The 22,891-nt window shown below is 47.7% G+C and overlaps 1 protein-coding gene across 2 annotated transcripts in view; it reads right to left on the bottom strand.

Moving 5' to 3' along the window:
- Positions 1-22,891, bottom strand: part of LOC147891711 (glycoside hydrolase family 2 protein) — a 165,817-nt gene that overhangs the window by 45,916 nt on the left and 97,010 nt on the right. For both annotated transcript variants that reach the window (XR_015542402.1, XM_087387885.1), the window contains exons 10-14: positions 21,443-21,602; positions 21,191-21,299; positions 18,536-18,671; positions 18,371-18,426; positions 17,962-18,261 (exon numbers count right to left, since the gene is read on the bottom strand). Coding sequence is in view for 1 of the 2 variants with exons in the window: in XM_087387885.1 (XP_087244011.1) it covers positions 17,962-18,261; positions 18,371-18,426; positions 18,536-18,671; positions 21,191-21,299; positions 21,443-21,602 (761 nt within the window). In the remaining variant the exon portion in view is untranslated. The remainder of the gene's footprint in view (positions 1-17,961; positions 18,262-18,370; positions 18,427-18,535; positions 18,672-21,190; positions 21,300-21,442; positions 21,603-22,891) is intronic.

The raw sequence follows: 22,891 nt of genomic DNA, 5'->3' as shown, positions 1-22,891 counted from the left end.
CGGCGGGTTTTCAAAGTTAAAAGAAAGCCCGATGGCACCATTGACAGGTACAAGGCAAGGCTGGTCGCAAAAGGATATGCTCAGAAAAAGGGCATAGACTATGAGGAGACTTTTGCTCCTACATCCAGAATGACAACCATCTGGTCAGTCATAGCAATGGCTGCAAATTTTCAGTGGAATGTTCATCAGTTGGACATAAAAACAGCCTTCCTTAATGGAGACTTGTTGGAAGAGGTTTATGTCAAACAACCTCCAGGCTTTGAAATTTCAGGAAATGCACTTAAAGTATGCAAGCTAAATGAAGCTTTGTATGGGCTGAAACAGGCCCCACGTGCATGGTATGCAAAGATTCATGCCTTTCTGACCAGCAAGGGGCTGCACAACAGTCCAACTGAAAGTACCCTCTACATCAAGAAGGATGGGGGGGATATTTTAGTCATCATTCTTTATGTAGATGACTTACTGCTCATAGGGTCAAATGAAGATAATATTGCAGATTTTAAAGCTGAATTGCAGACCACTTTTGACATGTCAGATTTCGGGCTGCTACACTTTTATTTGGGGATCCAGTTCACTCAAGAGCAAAGTGGCATTGGTATGTCTCAATCCAAGTATGTGCAAAAACTCTTGGACAGATTCAACATGTAGGATTGTAAGCCCATAGCTACTCCCATGGAGTCGAGGCTGAAGCTTACAATGCATGAAGCAGGTGAATCATTTGATGTCACACTCTACAGTCAGGCTGTTGGATGCCTCATTTATCTTTGCAATACACGACCTGACATTTAGTTTGCAGTTTCTCAGGTGAGCAGATATATGCACAGCCCAAAGACTATGCATTGGCAGGCTGTAAAACGCATCTTCCGTTATTTGCAAGGTACCAAGTCTTTTGGCTTGATGTTTCCCAGGGGGGGTGACTTGCAGATGCATGCCTACAGTGACTCAGATTGAGCTGGAGATTATGACACTAGGCAGTCCACAAGTGGCAATTGTTTCTTTTTGGGCAAAGCTTGTATTTCTTGGTTGAGCAAGAAACAATCTACAATGGCTACCTCTTCATGTGAAGCTGAGTACAAGGCAGCTTTCACAGCGACAGTTAAATGTGTTTGGCTGCGTCGTTTATTTACTGATCTTCATCTTTCATTGGAGGGTCCTTCTCCAATTCTCACTGATAGTCAGAGTGCTATTGCAGTGGCAAAGAATCCTGTGTTTCATGCTCGCACGAAGCACATTAAGGTTCACTATCACTACGTCAGAGAGAAGTTGCATGCAGGAGAGATCAGCATGATCTATGTGTCAACACATGACAATGTTGCAGACATTTTCACCAAAGCACTTCCACGTGAAAAGTTTGAGGCATTTCGCAGTGCCCTGAACTTATCTCCTTTTGGTGAAGATGTATAAGCTCCTGCGAGTCCTCCTCCTCCTCGCCATCGCGACTACCTCCCCCTGATCCCCTCCTTCGCCCGTCGCCTCGCCATCACCTCTTCTCTCCCCCCCCCACCCCCCACTCCTCGCGCGTCTGCTTCTCCCTCTCTGTCACCTACTTCCGCTCGAGCTCGCACAAGCTGCCTCTCCCCCCCCCGTTCAGAGCCTCACCGCGCTCAGGGTCTGCCGTTCAGCTCGTCACTGCCGCCGCCTGCTCGTATCTCAGGTGTCTCCCTGTCCAGCTGCTCCAAGCTCCGCCCAACTGCTCGAAGCTTCGCCCAAGTGCTCGAAGATCCCTGCTCGCTACAGCTCGTGTGGCAGCCCGCATGTTGCGTGGAAGACCTCTCCCCCTGGCTTGGCCTTGTTCGGTTGAAGGAGTCGCCCCTGTGTGTGCCTCGTTCCCTCATCCAGCCCCGAGCTCCACCTCTCGTCTATCTCTCCATCTCGGTGGCAGCCTCTTCCTCTCTAGAGTTCTCGCAGTTTGTCTTTGCGGTATGGCGGCTCCCTGCCCGGAACCGGAGGCCCAGCCAGACCCCCCCTCTCCATTAGCCTACCGCGTGATTCTGACAGAGCAGCAGTCTTCCCTGGTGAAACAGGCTGCCAATGACTTTGCCCACACTTCAGTTTATGGCAGAGTCATTGGACACACTCCCTCTAGAGCAGCCATCAGGGATTGGCTACAATCCACCCTTGTGCTAGAGGATAGCCACATTGAGGAGGTGGCCCTTATGGGAAGGGGCATCTTCTGGCTCAAGCTCTCCACTGCGAGAGCTGCGAGCAATCTGATTGCTGGTTCTCCCACATCAGTGGATGGGAAGATCATCATGATAGTCCCTTGGTACCGAGGATTCAGCGCAGCGGACTTTGATGCTCGTTTCCGCATACCTCGCCACCCAGTGACGCTAGTATTTCCAGGCCTTGCTGCTAAGTTGTGGCCGATAGTCGGGGACCTGGGTTCCCACTTTGGTTGGGTGATGCATGACACTTTTGTCGACGCGGTTGTTGCAGCAGGAGCTCCCAGAGTCCGCATGGCTGTGGTAGATCCTGCGTCCCTCCCTGCAGAGATCGAGGTTGTGACAGATGCTGGCATCATTACTCAGAGCATGGTGGTCAGAGGACGACCAGGCCAGTGCCTGCGTTGTCATGGTTTTGGGCACCTGGCTGCTACTTGCCCGCGCTTCTCCAACCCCTCTCGGCCCCCCCGGCCCCCTCCCCCGCAGCCCCCTCCCCCCCCTCCAGGCAACCACGCGAGGCAGAGCAGAGGCAGCAAGAGTCCGGTCCAGAGATGGTTGGTGGCTGGACCGAGGTCAGAAGGAAAAGGGGAAAGAATAAGAAGAATTCTGACAAAGGCAAGGAGGCAGAGGATACCCAACCTGCAGCAGTGCCTCAGAGACCTGACAAGCAGCCGCCCCAGGGTCTAGGGAGAGCTTCTTCTTCGTCTGCTACCCGCCCCCTGCAGCATCAGGTCCCCCATCCTCCCTGTCCCTAGTCCCCCCTCCCCCAGCCCCAGCCCCAGCCCCAGCCGCAGTCCCCTCCTTCCGCCCCCCAGCCTTAGCCCCCGCCTCTTCCCCTTCAACCCCAGCCCCATCCCCCCCCCCGCCCCTCTCAGCTCTCCCGCAGCATCTTCTTCACCGGTGTTATCTCAGCCGCGTGCACCTCCTACTCCCCCACCTCCGCCCCCTAGCTAGACGCTTCAGTGGAGCCAATGTGTCCTACCCCGCAGCTTCCTCCCCCCTCCTCCCCCCTGGTAGGGCACCCCAAGACTTCACCACCCCAGGAGCAGCCCTCCTTGTCTGCTAGCCCGGCCCCCTCAGTTGCAGATTCTGGCGGGCCTCCGCTCCAGGAGAGAGAGCTCCCACGCAACTTCTACAGGTCCGGACCCTGGGATTACTTGGATGTGGCCGACCTCGGGACCTTCCCAGCTTGCCTTGACATCAGTATCTTCCTGCTCCGCAAAGGGACGGATGGGAAGATCGCAGCCTTGGCCTCGAGGGATGGGCCCAGCTTTGCCTTCACTTTTCTCAGCGATGGCACCGAGAGTTGGACAGATGAGTCGGGGTCTGGGAGGCTCTCAGGGAGCAGGCACACGCTCAGATTAGCTCCTGGATAGGCCCGATGGGTGGACAGCTTCTCGAGACCCAGTGGTCCGAGGGTGACATGCGCCTGCGGTGCCGATGCGTCGCCAAGCGTTTCAGGTTGATTGTTCGCAGCCTACCAGCCCTCGCCATGAGCTTACACATTGTTTCCTGGAATGTGAACGGGTTTCATTCTTCTGGCACCTGTGGTCCTAGGAAGCTTATCTTGAGACAGGAACTTCAACCAACGGTGATTGGTCGCTTGGATATGCTCCTGCTCCAGGAGCATAAGCTTTCAGTGGCTCATACCAGTAGTTGCAGGAAGATCCTCCCTGGGCGCGCTCACACTTACTGGGAGCCCTCGATCGATGAACTGGGGAGGAGTGGCGGTGTTTGCACGTTCGTCTGCGAGTCGATTGCCCAAGGGGTTTTTGACCATGGTACGTCGATCCCAGGCCGTGCGCTGTGGGTTGGCCTAGAGTTGGAGGGCTCCAGAATAGGAGTCCTCAACATTTATGCACCCACAGATCTCCGACGCAGAGCCACCTTTTGGAGGACACTTACAGAGCTTCTCCCAGACATGGATTCATGGATTCTTGGAGGGAACTTCAACAATCTCGAGACCATGGAGGACCAGCAGGGCAGAGGACCAGAGTTTACAGGCATAGCTCAGGCAGAGCAGTCCGCTTGGGACTCCTTTCTCTTTGCGATAGGAGGGAGGGACAGCTGGAGAGACCCTGCCTTCCGCCGATGGCAAGGGAGCTTGGACTTCTCGTGGGGTTTCCGCAGGGAAGGGGGCACACTCCTGGAGAGATTGGACAGATTTTATGTCAGTGATTGGGCCATCGGCAGAGGTGGTCAGGTGGGTGTAGTGCCAGGGACGACGCTCTTCGACCACGCACCAGTGCTCTTGACACTAGACTCGACAGCTCAGTCCCTTGCCCCCCGTTCGTGCAGGATTCCTGATTCCATCTTTTCCAGGGAGGAGGTGCGCAGTCGTATCGGTAGCCTTTGGGACAGAGATTGGGGCGAGTGCGAGGATTTGGCAGAGGCGGTGGCTCAGGCTCTGCAGGAGTCCAGCCAGATTTGCCAACTAGCAGCCCTTCAGGTTCGTCAGGAGTGGTGGGGCAGAGAGAGAGCTCTTCGTGGGGACCTCGCCTCCATTCAGCGGCTCCAACAGGCAGCTCCGGGTTCGGAGGAGCTTCGTAACCAGGCCCTTCGAGCCAAAGCCCTTCTTGAGGAGACTCTCCAGCGACGCTCGGAGTTTTCTTATCACGCCTCCCTCTCTTACTGGGCTAGGAAGGGAGACAAGATGAGCAGAGAGTTTTTCAGGTCACATGGTCAGAGGGCGGCAGGAGACCAAGTTCGGAGTCTTAGGACAACGGAGGGTCATATCACTACCGACCAGGAGGAGGTCATGGGGTTGGCTACCGACTTCTACAGAACTCTTTTCCAGCAGGAGCAGCTTGCCCCCTGCACCAGACGTTCCCGCAAGGAGGTGTGGAGGCACACTCCGGCCCTTGTCCAGCCCAACATGCAGACGACGTTGATGGCCCCGTTCACCACCGTCGAGATGCAGGAGGCTTTGATGGCTATCGATGGGCAGAAATGCCCTGGTGAGGATAGGCTCTCTAGAGCTTTCTTCACTTCATTCTAGGATCAGATCCATGAGCCCCTTCTTGCAGCTCTCTAGAAGATTTTCAGCAGCGGCCAGATGCCAGAGAGCCTCTCTTCGGGATTGATCTGCCTCATCCCGAAAGGGGGAGATCGGCAGGAGATCCGTCAGTGGCGCCCGATCACTCTCCTCACCACCGCCTACAAAATCCTTGCCAAAATGATCAGCGCTAGAGTTCGACCACTACTTCTGGACCCCATCCATGACACTCAGACAGGCTTTGTCCAGGATCGCAGTATTTTGGATAATGTCTTCACCTTCTCAGAGGCGACGGAGTGGGCTCAGCACAGCGGGCTTCATTTAGCCATCCTACTTCTCGACTTTGAGAAGGCTTACGATCGAGTGGACTGGTCCTTCCTGGAGGGTACTCTAGAGAGACTCGGATTCCAAGTGGGCTGGATTCAGGGCATCTCAACGTTATACAGGACAGCTTCCAGCAAGGTCATCATTGGCGGCAGGATGGGAGAGCGATTTCGTTTGGAGAGATCAGTGCGTCAGGGTTGCCCACTTGCTCCTTACCTGTTTCTCTTCTTCACCGAGGCGATGACGTACTATCTTCGAGCTAGGACGACACGGATTCGGGGTGTTCGCCTTCCCATCAGGGAGGACTCTGAGCTCCTAGACTCGGAGTATGCAGACGACACGACGCTGTATGTACAGGATGATGAGATGACGCTGGAGAGGGTGAGGCTGGCATTAGAGGTCTTCTGTTCAGCAGCCGGTGCGAAAATCAACTGGAACAAATCAGTTGGTTTTCTCACAGACCCAGGGGCCTGCTCACAGTGGGGGAGGTTTTTGGGTTTCAGATGGATCCCGCGGGGGCAAACTAATAGATACCTCGGTTTTCAGGTAGGAATCGCTCCATCTATCTCTGTACGCCTTGCCTGAGCACCATGGATGCCCCCAGCTGCGGCTGTAAGTGCAACTGTCTCCAAGTGCCTGTAAGTGTCCCTCCAAACTCGAAGGGACCGAGCGGGCCCCCGCATCCAGCCATCCCACGAGATATGCGACCTCTCCCCCAGCTGAAGGCCCGAGACATCTCTGACCTGACCGTTCCAGATGAGCGGCTGGCGGTCGATCTCCTCCTGACTGCTAGGAGGCGACTGGATGAGCAGGCTACGAATGAGCGGGGAGCGGGGGCAGGTAAGCGGTGCAGAGGTAAAGGCAGAGGTAAAGATCCACCTGAGGGACGGCAGCCACTCTCCTCCTCGGCGCGGGGTGCAAGAACTGATCCCCTGCTGAAGTAGCAACTTCCACGTTTGCCCCCCCGGGGTCAAACCGCGGATAACTAACTTGCCCGGCAGGGCCTGACTCTGGAGCTCTGGATCAATGACTCCTAAGCCACCCTCCGCCTGCGGAAGAATGACTGTTTGCCAGGCTACCCTGGCTCTGGTATCTCTGAGACCATCCCCTCCGGACCACAGGAAGTTTCGAACCCTCCTCCTAAGCTGTGCCACGCAAGACTGCGAGAAGCACCAACAAGAGGCCACATACCAGGCCGTGGCCAGGAGAACCTGATTAACCACAAGGACTCGGCTTGCAAGAGAGAGCTTAGCAGTGCTCCAAAAAGCCAGCTCCCGTCGTATGGAATCTAGCATTGGGAGAAACTGCTGAGCTGGCGTACTGTCCAGGCCAGCCCGCTGGTTGGTACCACCGGAGATTCAGATCCTCATGCCTGGTGATGCCCGTTGGCTTGGACAATTCACCCCCCGTGGCATCCCACTAGTTGTCGCAGGTCGGCTAGCCGACACCTCTGTCTCCTTCGCCGTTTTGGGTGACGGCCGACTCAGGAGAGAGGGTGCGCTCATCGACCCCCTTCTCCCATGGCAGAGGGTTCATGTTGTAGGCCTCTTGGGGAAGGTTTGGCAGGTCGATCCTAGAGTACAGCAGGATCAGTTGCAGTTGTGGCGTCTCTGGCTTTGGGAGGGGCGGGCCCTTTCAGAGCTTGACTGGGACCCAGGAGAGTGGAGATGGCCAGAGGTTGTGGCAGACCAGGGGCCGACCCCTTTCTTCCCATACAGTACGAAACTCGGCAGGAGCGTTCTTGGGAGGATGCAGAGCAGACCGCCCACCCAGCGGCCCAGTTGGTATGCTCAGGGTATTTCCAGGTTATTTCTTCAGGCCTTCTGGAAGGCCTTGTGGGAGAGTTGGCGGCCGCGGAAGATCTCCTACTTCCTTTGGCTACTTGCCCACAAGGGACTCCCAGTGGGGAGCTGGTTGCGGCAGTTTGGTCAGGAGGGACTCTGTCAGATTTGTCATGAGGACGAGGAGTCACCAAAACACTGCCTGTGGAGCTGCACTCGCGCCCAAGAAGTGTGGAGGTGGGCTTTCGGGATCCTTACTCGTGCAAAACCGGAGCTAGGTTTGATCACTTGGGGCGCGTTCTGCTGGTGCAGTACCATACCTGGATATCACCAGATGTTCGAGGCAGGCCCACAGGACCCTATGTTCCTCATCACCCAGGGGACTTGGGGGCCGCTTAAGGGCATCCCACAGCATTTGGCAAAGGTGGACACAGGATCTCAGGTGAGGCAGCCACTCTGGGAGATTATTGGCAGCATCGTCGGATGGCACATATGGACCTTGCGCTGTGCGCAGATCCTCCGAGGTACCTCACCCTCGACTGCCCAAGTCATGGCCGACATCTGGATTATCCACACGCTCAGAGGTCAGTGGGACCAGATCCAGGGGGACTCCCGGGCCGGCAGGGAGAAGCGGAGATGTTTCCTCCGAGATTGGGATACGCAGGGCCTCTTCTTCGAGCATACATCTCAGGGCCTTCAGTGGCGCTACTCGCCGCCTCTCTGGCTATTTACTCACACCCGCCTGATCCCTCCGTGAGAGAGAGCTTTTGATTCCTCCTAGGGCTGCGTCCGATTTGTGAATGCAGCCCCGTCAGTTGCAAAACTCACCCCATGTATTCTTGTTTCTCTAAGTAATATAATCAGCACTGTTTTTTCGGCAAAAAAAAATCTCCTTTTGGTGATTGATCTTTTCCTTGTACATGACATTGGCACTGCAGGAGGGTGTTAGAATTATTGCTATAATTTAGCAGTGACCAATGTAATGTAATAAGTATGTTAGGGACACTTTTCCCTCACTTAGAGGTTTTTCCCCCTAACCACAGTTAGTTCACTAACTATGGTTAGTGAAGTGATAAGGTTTTGTCACTTAGACAAAACCCATCACTCAGTTCAGTTGTAACACACTCATCTAATTGCAACTACGTTTTCAGCTCTCTTACTCTCCTACTTCTTGCTATAACTTTTGCTCTCCCTCCCATTCTCACATGCTCTTGTAGTTCTGTTTCCAGGTGTGAGTTATCCTTGAGGCTGATGCTCAGGCTTTGGAACTTCAACATCCCTTCGCTGAAAGGGAATTGTTTGATGCACTGAGATCCTGTGGCAGATGGAAATCTCCAGGATGGGATGGTCTCACTGTTGAATTTTTTCTTCCACTCTGGGATCTTCTTAAATTCACCTTGCTGCAAATGGTAAATACAGCATGGCAAAATCAGCAGATGCCTGTGTCATGGAAAAAGGGTCTTCTCAAGCTGATTCCAAAAAAGCAGCTATGTGATTCACTTGGTGATTGGAGGCCAATCACGCTCATGCCAGTCATTTACAAGATCATTGCCAAAATGGTGGGTTGCATCCCTCCCAATATGGCTTTGTTCCACGTTGCCATATCACAGATAACATTGCCAATGCTTATATTGGGATTGAATATGCCACATACACGCAGCAGGATGTTCTACTCTTGCAGGTAGATATTGCAAAAGCCTTTGACACAGTTCAATGGGATTTCATCTCGCAAACTATGCGAGCTTTGGGGTTTGGACCAAAAATGCAGCAGGTTATTTACTGGCTTTAAAGAGAGAGCAATGCGGCTTGCATTATTTCTGGAGATATCTCTGATGAGTGGACTCTTCGTTGTTCGGTCCGCCAGGGATGCCCTCTCAATGCTTTACTGTATGCCATTGCTACTCATCCTATGCTGCAATATATTGATCATCTTGTGGCTACAGGATCACTACATGGCTTGGAATTGGATGCTAATCGCAGCATGGTTGCTCAAGCTTATGCTGATGATTCTTTCTTTACCCCGAAGAATACGCCCCATGATCTTGGTGCCTTGATGCAGGCCCTCTCTGTTTATGGTTTGGCAGCTGGTCTTCATGTTAATTTTCAGAAGTCTAAGCTGCTCCCTTTGCATTTCAAAGACTGGCATAATCTATTATGGCCTGGGGATATCATTCCACCCACTCAGTTTGTTCGTCATCTTGGTTACCCTCTGGGATAGGAACTCACTTGCCGACAACAAACTCATTGGATTTTGGCTAATCTTCGGAAAAAGCTTGAGTATTGGAAACTGGCAACCTGGCCTTTGCACATTCGTCTTCAAATAGTGCAGTCCATCCTTGTGGCATATGTTCAATTTTAATTGCCATTGGTCATGTTCACTAAGGTAGATCTTACATCTTTCATGTCTGTCTTTATGGAAATCTTCTAGTGATCCAAACATGGCAGAAAAAGTCTCAGGCTGCTTTCGATGAATCACATTTGTTCTCCCAAGATGCATGGTGGATTGAACATCACGGATATTCATGTGCATATTCTTGCCCATAGGGGGAAAACGTTGCTGCAATTTCTGCAAGGTGATAGCCTTGGGCTCTTATGATTAGGACTCTGGTCACTCATATCACTATTTCTGCGTTTAGTCATTGGCAACTCGATACTGGGATTTCTTTTTTGGCTGCACTGATGGCACTTTGCCTAGATGCCCTTTTTGTCTCCCGCTTGCTTCTTGACTGGAAGCATGTTCTTTCTCATCTAGAATGGAATGAACGGCAATCTTTGCTTGGGAATTCTTTGAGAGTTGAAAGCATTCACTGGTCGAAAGTCTCCCTTGGCTTTACAGGAACCTCAACGTTCCTACTTTGTCTCGTTTAAAGGCATCACCTCGGTTGCTGATGTTATAGATGATGCTGGTACTGTGCTCTCCTTTTCTCTAGCAACCACTACATATGGATTGGGCTCTCATTATCGTCCTTTGTGGCGACAAATTACTTCTATGCTTTCGCCTTTTGTTCCGATTCCTTCTTTGGAACTCCAGGACCTGGCTGGAAGATTGTGTTAGAATTATAGATATAATTCAGCAGTGACCAATGTAATTTAATAAGCTAGTTAGGGGCACTTTTCCCTCTTTAAGAGGTTTTTCCCCCTAACCGCAGTTAGTCCACTAACTATGGTTAGTGACTACTAAGGTTTTGTCACTAGGACAAAACCTTATCTCACTCCTTCAATTGTATCTCTCTCACTCTCATCTATTTGCAACTAAGCTTTCAGCTCTCTCTCTCTCTCCCGTTTTCTGTTCTCTCATTTGCTCTCTCTCCCATTCTCACATTTGGTATCAAAGCGGGTTCTTCCTGCACATTCGCCTCCAACTCTAACCCAACAGCTCCCTGCTCTAATCGCTCGTCGTCCGTACAAATCGTCCGTACAATCTGTACAGACTGATTCTATACAGTCCCGCACTGTATCTGCGCTACCTTCCGTACTGTCCCGTACAGCTCACACGTGCACCGTTACAGCTCCCACCTCGTCGACAGCGCCGTACACATCCCGGACTGTACGTACAAACCGCGGTACAACTACCTGTGAACAAATCCGTACAGTCTCCATTTGCTGCATCGTACGTCCGTACAACTATAATGCCGTACAATTGCAGCGCCTGTTCCAGCCGTACATCGTAGTCAGCCGTACAGCTCGTTGCTATACTGTACAGTTCGCCGTACAGTTCCGTACCAGTTCCTGCATCAGATTCCATACGGTTCACAGTATTGTTCCGTACACCTGCATACTGTACATACCGTACAGTACGGTAATCCGTACTTCTGTCGTACAGTCACCGTACCAACAGGGCCTTCTTGCTTCGTGCATCTGTCGTTTTCAGTATAGACTTTTGAGCAGGGTTCTACTTGCAAGGTTCTTTGGCAGGCGCATTCTTTGCATATAGCCATTGTTTGGCTCAGTTTTGTGGGAGCACAGTTGGATTTTTTTGGGCAAACATTGCAATAAATCTGCAAGTGTTGAAGAAATTTGGGGCTTTTGCACTTACGCTGCAATTTTGCAGTAAAATTTGGGGCTTTTGCAGTCACAGAAAAAATTGTGTAACATTTGGGGCTTTTGTTCAATTTGCCCCTTTCTGGTTGCAATTTCAGGTCTATTTTGGGGCTTTTGTGTTGGAGAAGCAATTTTGGAGATTTCACACTGCCTTTCTTGAAGTGTTTTGCAGCACTTTTGGTAGATTCTGGAGAGTTTTTGATGCTTGGACAGATTTCTGACAGTGCAAGTGTAGAAATCTGAGTTGCATTTACAGCCAGTGCTTGGCTGTGTTTTTTGGGAGTTGTGCATTTCATTCCTAGTAAGGGAATTCAGTTTTGTATCTGCTAAAATCTCTTTCTCAAATATGGCCCAGCAAAATCAGAATGATTTCCCTCGTGGTCTTTCATAGGAAGACAAGTTGGATGGTACCAACTACTCAATATGGAGTTTTATGGTACGCAATATTCTGACTTCTCGCAATTTATGGGATTATGTGAATGGGGATGAGATCCGACCAGCAGGTATGGCACCTAATACCCCTCCCCAGCAAGGAGGTGGAAGAGGTCGTGCACAGGGTGCAATTGCAGGACAGGTTGTTGGTTCAATTGTAGCCACCACTCCAGAACAAAAGAGATGGGATTCACGGGATGCCTTAGCTTTGTCATGCATCTCTCTTTCAGTGAAAAGATTTATCATTCCGCATATCCGGTCGTGTAAGACCTCGAAGGCAGCGTGGGATATCTTAGAAAGCATGTATGCAGCCCGTATTTCCCAAAGTGGGATAATAACCTCAAACACGTGATCTCTTGCGACATAATCACAAAAAAGACAAGAGTGGACTGCAACTTTTATTTGTCGCCCTGCCTTTCAGAGCTCTATTCGGTCACCTCAACAAATACTCTGAGCCAATAGGACCGAAAGGCTTCCCTCTGGTTTCCTTGCACAAAAGCCGCCTGTGCCCAATGTGAATACTGCTTCAGAAAAACTTACATAGATGAAACTTGTTCCGTTTCTTCTACATGCACTGTCAACCGAGTCGCCTCAACCTTAGCTAGCGATGGAGAAAAGATCTTCCATAATTGATTACAGCACCCACTGATTGTTGTGAGCATCCACGAGACCCTGAACAGCCTTGACTCCATGACAGTCCACCTCACAAAGCTACACCATCTCAGAGAGCAATTATTGAACATTGATGAGATTATTCCTGATTCAGAGATGATTAGCACCACTCTGAATTCTCTTCCTGAGACTTATCTCAGCTTTCATACCTCGCTGAACTTATCATTAAGGGGTGCAAATCCTCTCACTTTTCATGAGTTGATAGGACCTCTGCTTCAGGAAGAGCAGACCAGGAAAAACTTGGCTTCACGTGCAAGTGAACAAGCTATGCTCTCAAAGTTCAAGTCAAAAGGAAAGGGACAGGCAAAGACATCAGTAAATCAGCCTTCCAGTGGGTCAGGACAGCCTTCACAAAAGGCTAAGAATGATGCAAGTAAGCCCAAGAAGAAGGGTTTTTGTCATTACTGCAAAAAGCCAAGTCATCACATTGCAGAATGCAAGAAAAGGCTTGCAAAAGAGAAGAAAAATAGCTCCGGTATGGCTGTTTCAGATTCAGCTCCTCATGCATCTAACAGTGGGGATGATCTCGCATTTCAGATTCTAGGCTAGCTGCTCCAGATGCTCGGGATAGTACAGCCACTTGTAATGATGATACATACGCCTTTTTGACTTGCAGTTATGATCCTTCCACGGATGCATCAGCTTTCAGTGTCAATGAAATATTGAATACTTGGTATTTTGACAGCGGTGCCTCCAAGCATATCACTTCTAGGAAGTGTCTCTTCACTTCCTTGCATCCACCTCCCGTTGGTAAGAAAGTCACTTGTGCCAACAACTCGTCATATTCAGTACATGGTACAGAAGAAGTTGAGCTTACCGCCATTGATAGCTCAGTTTTCAAACTTTCAGATGTCTTGTATGTGCCTGGTATCACTAAGAATCTCCTTTCAGTGTCCACTCTTAACAGGGCTAGATTTCAAGTCATCTTTGAGGATGACAAATGTGCTGTCCGAGACAGAGAAAATGATTATGCCTTGAGATTATCTGGTACTCTGCTGCGTGGGCTTTTTCAGCTTGATCTTTTTGAGAAAAGAGCAGCCCATGCTCTTGCAGTTTCTACTCCTACTGCTGCCATGTAGAATGCAGAGTTATGGAGATATGGCCACATGCATTACAACAGCTTGATGACACTTCAGAAGCACTCTATGGTTGATGCATTGCCACCTCTTGAGATACCTCCTCCACATGCCTGTAAAGGGTGCATTTTAGGCAAGATGCACAGATTCCCCTTCAAAAAGATGGTTCAGTTAAAGCTGTCCGAAAATTACAGCTTATACACAGTGATGTCTGTGGTCCCATGAGGACTCCATCATTGGGTGGTCATCTCTACTTTGTTACTTTTATTGATGATTACTCCAATTTCACTTGGGTCTTTGGGCTGAAGCGCAAATCAGAAGTGTTCATGGTGTTTAAACACTTTTCAGCCATGGTTGAAAATGAATCTGGACTCAAGATACAGACATTGCGCACAGATAGAGGTGGGGAATACTTGTTTGCAGATTTTGATGCTTTTCTAAAAGGCAAGGGTATTGTGCATCAGCTCACAGTGAGGCTGACCCCTCAGCAAAATGGCAAAGCTGAGAGGAAAAATAGAACTCTTATGGAGATGAAAAGATGTATGCTGAAAAGCAAACACATGCCTCACAAATTCTGGCTTGAAGGTCTAATGTGTGCCAACTATATCTTAAATCGGTCTCCCACTAAGGCTTTGAAAACAAAAACTCCCTATAAAGTTTGGAATGGGAGAAAGCCTTCAGTGGATCATTTACGTGTCTTTGGATGCCTTGCATATGCTCATGTGCCAGTTGAATTTCGGCATAAGTTGTCAGATAAGGCAATTAAGTGCATATTTGTTGGGTACAGTGCAGAAAGCAAGGGGTACCGTCTCTACAATCTTGCTACACGCAAGATCATTGTCAATAGAGATGTGATATTTGCATAAAATTCAGCTCACACTCGGGCTGAATTTCATATGCCTTCTTCTTCCGAGGATGTTTTTGAGGGGTTGCTACCCATTGCCTTGGGTTCCCCTGCTCATATTTCTGATGCAAATCAGAATTTACAGCCACCTCCCGATGCTCCAGTTCAGCCACAGGATGTCTTGCCACCTCCACAGGCAGAGGAACAGGTGGTTCAGCAAGAAATTGCAGACATACATGCAGCAAAACAGTCCCAAACTAGCTGTTACAGACTCTCAGGGAGAGCAATATTCGAAGAAGCAAAGGACAATGTGCATTGGATGAATGCCATACACGATGAATTGCAGTCCATTCAGAAAAATCAGACTTGGGATGTCGTAGACTTGCCACCACGTAAACATGTCATTGGTACACGATGGGTTTCCAAGGTGAAACGGAAGCCAGATGGCTCCATTGACAGATACAAGGCAAGGCTGGTTGCCAAAGGCTATGCTCACAAAAAGGGCATAGATTATGAGGAGACTTTTGCTCCTACATCCCGGATGACCACCATCCGATCTGTTATTGCAATGGCTACACATTTTGAGTGGAATGTTCATCAGTTGGACATTAAAACAGCCTTCCTAAATGGAGACTTATTGGAAGAGGTTTATGTCAAACAATCTCCACGCTTTGAAATTTCAGGAAATGCACTTCAGGTATGCAAGCTGAATAAAGCTTTGTATGGGCTGAAACAGGCCCCTCATGCATGGTATGCCAAGATTCATGCCTTTTTGACCAGCAAGGGGCTGCACAATAGTCCTACTGAGAGCACCCTCTACATCAAGAAGGATGGGGGGGAAATTTTAGTCATCATTCTTTATGTCGATGACTTACTGCTCACAGGGTCCAATGAAGATAATATTGCAGATTTCAAAGCTGATTTGCAGACCAACTTTGACATGTCAGATTTGGGACTGCTTCACTTTTATTTGGGGATCTAGTTCTCTCAAGAGAGACGTGGCACTGTTATGTCTCAGTCCAAGTATGTGCAGAAACTCTTGGACAGATTTAACATGCATGATTGTAAGCCCATAGCCACTCCCATGGAGCCGGGGCTGAAACTCACAATGCATGATGCAGGAGAAATAGTTGATGCCACTTTTTACAGTCAGGCTGTTGGATGCCTCATTTATCTCTGCAACACTAGACCTGATATTCAATTTGCAGTATCTCAGGTGAGCAAGTATATGCACAGCCCAAAAACTATGCATTGGCGGGTAGTTAAGCGCATCTTCCATTATTTGCAGGGACCCTGTGAGCAGTAAGTCTTTATGTCGATGACTTACTGCTCACAGTCTTTGCCATAGATGTTCTGCTTCTTCCAAGACTGTGCCTCACTTGTTTTGGGATTGTCCGTGCTCTCGTGAGTTTTTTGATCAGCTTCGACAGTGCCTACGAGCGAGATTCCCATCTGTTCAGTTTGGGAAGTTCTTCTGGCTATTTGGGTTTCATCCATCCAGACCGGAGTTTCATCTTTTCTTCGTTTGGGTTCGCTACTGGGCACTATGGACTTTATGGACATATAGGAATTGTAAAGTCTTTGGTGATCCTATTTTCTCTCTATTTGGGTTTTTTAGGCGTTCTCTGCAGCAATCTTTCTTTGATTGCTTGCAGACCCGCTGCATAGATCATGAGGTCTTTTTGGCATACACTAAAATTTTCAGTTGATGTAATTGTAGCACCTTATTTTGAGGTTGCTACTCATATAATATAATCAATCAAAGATTTCACTAAAAAAAAAAGTGTGTGTGTGTGTTTCTCTGGCAGCTACACGGTATGGCTTCGGCTCTCATTATCGTGCTTTGTGGCAACAAATTGTTTGTATGCTTTTGCCTTTTGTTCCAATTCCTCCTTTGGAAATTCAGGACAGATTGGAGGATTGGACTTTGACTTCCCTAGAGTCCTCTTCTCGCCCTTTGAGGTTATCTCAGATTACGGTGCCTGCATTGTATGAAATCCTTTTGCCTCAATCTTGGGTTTCAGAGAAAGGCCATTCTATTTTGTGAATGCATCGTCCAGCCAAGTGGTGGAGAAAGAGATTACGGCAACATTGGGACTACAAAACTCCTCTTAGGCAACAAGTTTTCTTCTGGCGAGTGCTTCTGGGCATTTTTCTATCTGGACAGATGTTGGCTCGTAGACACATTGCTTTTGCTCGTTGCGACAAATGTTTGAGTTCTCAGGAGACTGTGCCTCATTTATTCTGGTTTTGTCCATGTTCTCGTGAGTTCATTGATCTTCTTCGGCAGCACCTGCGACGAGCGAGATTCTTGACTTTTCCTTTTGGGAAGTTTTTCTGACTCTTTGGTTTTCATCCACCCAGATCGGAGTTTCAACTTTCTTTGTTTGGGTTCGCTATTGGGCACTCTGGACTTTATGGGCAGACAGGGACTGTAAAGTCTTTAGTGATCCTATATTTTTCTTGTTTGGTTTTTTTAAGAGTTCTCTGCAGCAATCCTTCTTTGATTGCTTGCAACTTTGATTGCTTGCAGACGTGCTGCGTATATCATGATGTATATCTCACATACTTTTTTTTTGGTAAAATCCAATGCTCTGTATTTATAATGTCATAACTTTACAAGAGGGAAAGTCTCCAAGATGGAGAGTATTCCATAGATCAGAAGCATAAAAAGAAAAGCTCAATGCAAGATGCATGTATATCACCCTCATGGCAGGCATCATATAAAGATTGCCGCAATGAGGCTCTGAAAGATTCATATGACTTTTGAAACTGACGGCCCAAGTATGCCAGATTATGCTCTTCCCAGATTGTCCAAAGAGCCCAATATCTCACCCATGAGAAAAAGAGTGAGTATTGAGATAAAGACGTCCTAAATCTGCCAAATAACCAAAAAAGTTTCCCAAATATGTGACGTATATCTCACATACACTGAGATTTTCAACTGATGTAATTTCGGATGCCTCGTTTTGAGGTCGCTACTCTTGTAATATAATCAATCAAAAGTTTTCACTATAAAAAAGGTGAGTTATCCTTTTCTGCACACGTGTTGTAAGAGATCTAGGGAGTCACGAGGTTCCTTATTGCCTAATTCTGCATTCAGGATATAGTCTAGTCTCTGACATATTCATCTCCACGATGCTCCATGTGGTTGCAGAGGTCTGAAAAGGCTGAGTAGTGCGTCTAAAAGGAGTGCTTCTTTAGAATGTTCTAGAAATATCATAAAAAAGAGACTGCATTGGTAGCTGTGGTTTCTGCCAAAAAGTGCTTTTCGAAATTTGATTCCAGTCATATCACAGGAAACGAAAGAGTTGTAACTAACAAGAGCGTACAACAAGAAAATAAATTGTTTTCTCTCTCTATCAGAACTTTGTTCCATATCTTTGCTACTATTGTCTTGTATTTTTTTAGTACTCCCAAGGAAGCAAGGGCAAGGAGAGGAGAACTGACTCATTTTGCAATATAAGGAGTATAAGGATTTCACATATTGTACATGCCAAACAGCTTAAACAAGAAGTGCACATTTGAAGCTTATCACCTTCTTAGAACATAACACAAAAATAACTCAAGACCATTGAAATTTGAAAGTAAGAATTATGAAATTGCACTAGGAAAATTGCACACATCACTACACCTTAAATGTGGGAGACGTCTTCCCAGGAAGAACGAACTGATTAGAGGCAATAATGTGGCCTGCTTCAGCCCATCGCACATCATTTGATAGCTTTGCAATAATTGTCAAATATATGTGTATCGCATCTGCATTTTCCCAACATGAATTCCAAGGTCCATCTTCAAGAATTATCACATGCTTCTCTCCTGCCTGTAATTCTGGAATTGACAGTTTCCCAGAATCCAGTACTATACCATCTCCAGAGAGAGACCAAAAGAATTCTAGATTTGTGGATGATGTGAAAAAGTATCTGTTGGCGATCTGTAAAGTTTCAAATAACCAGCCAGCTGTTAATTTCAAATAAGTCATGCATTCGATACAAGACCATCATATGTAACTGTTTTGATTTGAAGTATGCCGTGCATCTTACCTCGATAGTGCGTTCCACCAAGGAGACCTTGATGGGTTGGTAGACAAATTTTACCTCTGCAAGCACACAATTTGTGCAGGACAGAAGTACAGTAAATGTCATGTTATAATACACTGAAAGCCAAGTTGCACTGGAAAACTGAGAAACAAAGCAGACTGCAATTACCATGAAGAGCAGGATGCAGAGTTCTATCTGGCCACAACAGGCCATTAAGGCAGAAATTTAAGTCGTTTGGGACGTCCCCAAAGTCTCCTCCATACGCCCAATGCTTTACCCCATCAAGTCCCTCTTTCAACAGGCCCTGCCAAGCAGTTAGAAAATACCATGTGACACTCAGAAAAAGCCATGGAATGAGCTTTGCTGACTAGAAAACCCTTTCTGATCTACATCACCCCATAAACTAGTACAGACTTTGCTTCATTTGACACTAAGTATTGGTACTTTGCCTCTTTGAGGTGTTGGAATAGCCCGAGTTCCATAAAATGGCACAAGGGTCTCATGTACTGCACTATAGTAAATCAGAAGATCTTTCATATTTTGTGGTTGACAATAATACGATCACGTTATACTACGTGATTGTTAAGAGCACTCACCTGCTTAGAGTGCTATTTACCTCTAGATTGAAAGCTCCACATTGTAACTATTTACAATCAGAGGAGCTTTCATATTTTGCATTTGATAGTAATACATTCACCTTACAACATGATTGTGAAGAGCACTAACCTGCTTAGAGTTTTATTTCCCTCTACATTGAAAGCTTCATATTTATCATGTCATCCTCTCATATTCAGACAAGAGAACTCATGCTAGGAGTCAATTGCAAGAGTCAAGCAGAGCATCATCACCGTTCGACCCATGATTCCATTGAGAGATAGGGGCTAAGGCCTACTGTATTTGGCTTTTGATTGGATTGTGCTTTCATTTCAAGAGGGATATAGTCATTTCCATAGGTGCATCGTTTCATTTTATTAGATTGTCTATGAAGAACACACCGGCATAATCTTAGTCTGTATGACAAATTTGGTAGTTAAAATGACTCACACTAGTAAAGGTTCCTTATCAAAGAATGCCGAATTGGACAGAACAAATTATGACGTGAAAACTTAAGCAAGAGAATATTCTGAAACTGGAAAACTATGTAAAATTTCTCGGAAGTGGTTGAAAAGAGCGAGATGAGACCAAAAAAAGATATTGCAAGCTATGATGAGAGAAGCCAACATGCTCATACTCTCATACACCTGTATTAAAAACCATATCATCCTTGTGGTCAAAAATGTTAAGACTCCATCCGAAGCCTGGATGGCTTTACAAACCATATTGTAAGAATATGGTCGTACAAAAGGCTTTAGTCATCAAGGAGCGGCCTTGAATGATTTTTTCCTTTTTTTCTCATGAAGAAGACTTCAATTAAGAATGAAAAAAACCAGGAGCAAAGTGCTGAAGGAAAACGTACACCATGCATAGTGTGAGAAAAAACTATGTGAGGCTGAAAGTGCCACCTCAAACCTGTAGTGACCTATGAGACAAAGGAACAGCCTCTCCACTCATTGAGAAAGAAAATTCTTCTAGCACAAGCCAACTAAGAAGACCCGGGCATACTTGACCAAATGACCATCAAAGTGTGTACAATGTCTGTCCAAATACTAGCCACAGTGTAAGATAGGTAGACGTAGACCATCAAAATTCAAATGCCTATGTGCATCTAGACCAAATATGCCAGGCTCAAATGCTCACTATGATCTCCCAGCATGTATCCACCGAAGCATGTGCAGGTCTGAAGCAAGGTCAAGTTTAGCCAAACTCCAAAAAGAGGAGTTTCCTCCTAATGCCCTCCAACACAGGAGTGAACTGCTGGAGGGAGAGATGCCCACATCAGCCTGACAGCCCAAGTATCTAGCAAAGACTTCCTTTGAATCCATGTGAAACCAAAATCAGCCCCCTAATGGTATGGCCTTTCAACATGCTATAATCATGAGGCATAGCCTTGCACAAGACACAAATCAATTGAAGAGATGCACAATTTCATGTAGAGGGGCAGCGATTTATATAGCATTACAGATGCCAACCTCCATAGCACGTTGTAGCCTAGTGAGGAGGGCAGCAGCTTTGACCTGCAGTCATGTTGGTCAACATCTAGCTGGACAGCATAGATACTCTGTGAGCCATATGGGAGCAATGTGTAGAGGGTTCCAGGAAGATAACTAAGCATCGCGATCATTTCTGCAAGGCCTGGCCTGCCATGCATCTCTTATATTCTCATGGATCAAGGCCCACCATGCTACTTGTTGGCACCTCCTGGAATACCAGAGGCAGTGGACCGGGAAGTAGGCTGCATTGCAGCTTGCTGTTATTTTATGTGCCTCACTGATATCTGATTGTGTATCAATTTTCTTCAGATATAATAGTTGGTTCTTTCCTCTTTGGGGGGAAAGGGTCTCACCCTTCAGAGGGGTACCCACGTCTTCATGCACATAACCTTTGGGTGCATACCTTTCAAGTGTTACTCTTCACTCTTTATGTAATATATGGCATACTATGGAAGAAAATACATATTCATTCTCTGCTTCAGTTGTTAAATCATATATCTGCCAGTGGGGACCTATGGAAGAGAAAACCAAGGGAGCATCAGTGAGCAGTGGGGGGCAAGATGGACGTGCATGAAAAACAAGGTCTTTAGCAAACCGGTCCCTAAACAATTAATCATTAAGACTCCCCTACACCTCTTTATTCCTATAACATGTATTGTGCACTTAAGAATCTCAGGTTTTCAACCTAGTACTTTTGGCAGTCACTGAGTAGATCTCACATAGTTGCTACAACCTGATCAACCCAGTCCCAAATGAAACCGCCCTGAAGACCAGGAGTTGTATCAATGGCATTCCAATATTCGTGGATGTTTCCATTGCTGTTGCCCATGGCATGAGAATACCTGCAACAAACGACATTACACATGATTAAGGATAATTGTAAGTAAAATATTAGTAGCAAGCAACACTTACAGGGAGAACACTATATAGTTCTAAAACTAAATATTTTGCTGAATGGATTTTTCACCAAAGGTAGAAAACTGACTCGCAAAGAATTAAAGGCCTTGTCTCAGTTTCATCCTTTGCAATGCCCAAAATATCCCATACACGCATGTACATTGGACAGACAATATCAGTTGATACTGTCCTTGCACCGCCTCCTTCATAGTGCAGCAGTCTTGTTGAGTCCCTGCCTCGTACCCACCCTGCCAAGTTCAATCTATGCTTCTTAAACTGAAAAACAAAATTCTGACAACAAAAGAAGTACAGTTTCAATTTATTGGCAATGCCTCTGCCAAAATTGGAGGGCCCCATTCCCAGACCAGGAACGGTCATTCAGATATCAACTGATAGATTCTTTAATGCTTGGCAACCACTGTCTTCTATCTGACCATACATCCCAGCATCTAGCTAAAGAACACTCTTTTTTTTTTAACAAAGAAAAGGAACTCCTATTAATGCTTACAATCCAACCATACAAATTGGAAAAAGGTGCCAATCGTGGCCAAAAACAAAAACGGGTTGAAAGAAAACCCGCATGTTGCCAGAGATCCCAGCTCATTGCCTAGGGATTCTCTATAACAGGGGCTAACAACCATGGTGGTGGACTATACAGCCAGCGAATCCCTCGCAGCGTGAGATCATAAAATACACCTGCAGGCCAGGCCTTGCAGAAATGTGCCCGCCTATCGTCGGTAGCTCGAGAACCTGGAACGCCACGCTCCCATATGGATCGCAGCGTATAAATGATATCCTGCCAAATGGCAACCAGCGTAGCTGTCAGAGGAACATGGTGCTGGCCCATGACCCAGCTGCAACGGGCCACCCACATGTTCCAGGCCGTGATGCTGGCCACCGTCTCCCAGACAGTAACCTGTCTCGACTGAGGGGGATGGTGAGAAGGGAGGGGGAGTAGCCAAGTGAAGCTCAACGCTATGAATGCTCCGACCCTGTATCCGGTAAGCTGGTGAGGCCGTGTATATGGAGAAGGCGTGGCGCCCCTCTGTAAGCCAAGCTGCCATACCCCACGTGAAATCTCTCTACGTGCTCTGAAGCCGTGCCACAATCCGAAGCGCTCCGAGCCAAATCCTCTGAGCTGCTAGGCAGCTCCATAAGCAGTGAGGAATAGTCTCCATAGCTCCAACTGTACATCTGTGGCAGCTGCCATCCACTCGCATCTGCTCAAGCCACGGGCCCACTGGGAGACCACCGTGTGTGACCATCCAAAAGAAATAGGATATCTTCCGTGGACACAAGCTAGACCACAGGCGGGCCCAAAATTTGGATCTAACCTCCTCAGGCACCTGCTGTGCACTCCATTGTCTCTCCCGCGAAGGGGTCTAGGCCATTGCGCCCATGTGAATGCGACGTCCTATCCGCGTGGTGTACGAGAAGAAAGGAACCTCCTCCACTCTCTCTGAGAGACCTACTCTGACCGGCCATAACCACTCTCCGGGGTCCCACTATATCTCACTGAGAGGGTGTTCCTCCCATA

The sequence above is a fragment of the Dipteris shenzhenensis genome, chromosome 17 (assembly GCF_047967505.1).
Source record: "Dipteris shenzhenensis isolate YYH24624 ecotype China chromosome 17, Dip_SZ_1.0, whole genome shotgun sequence".
Classification (NCBI taxonomy): domain Eukaryota; kingdom Viridiplantae; phylum Streptophyta; class Polypodiopsida; order Gleicheniales; family Dipteridaceae; genus Dipteris; species Dipteris shenzhenensis.
The sequence above is the reverse complement of the archived record's forward strand: the minus strand, read 5'-3'. Positions and strand labels throughout refer to the sequence as shown.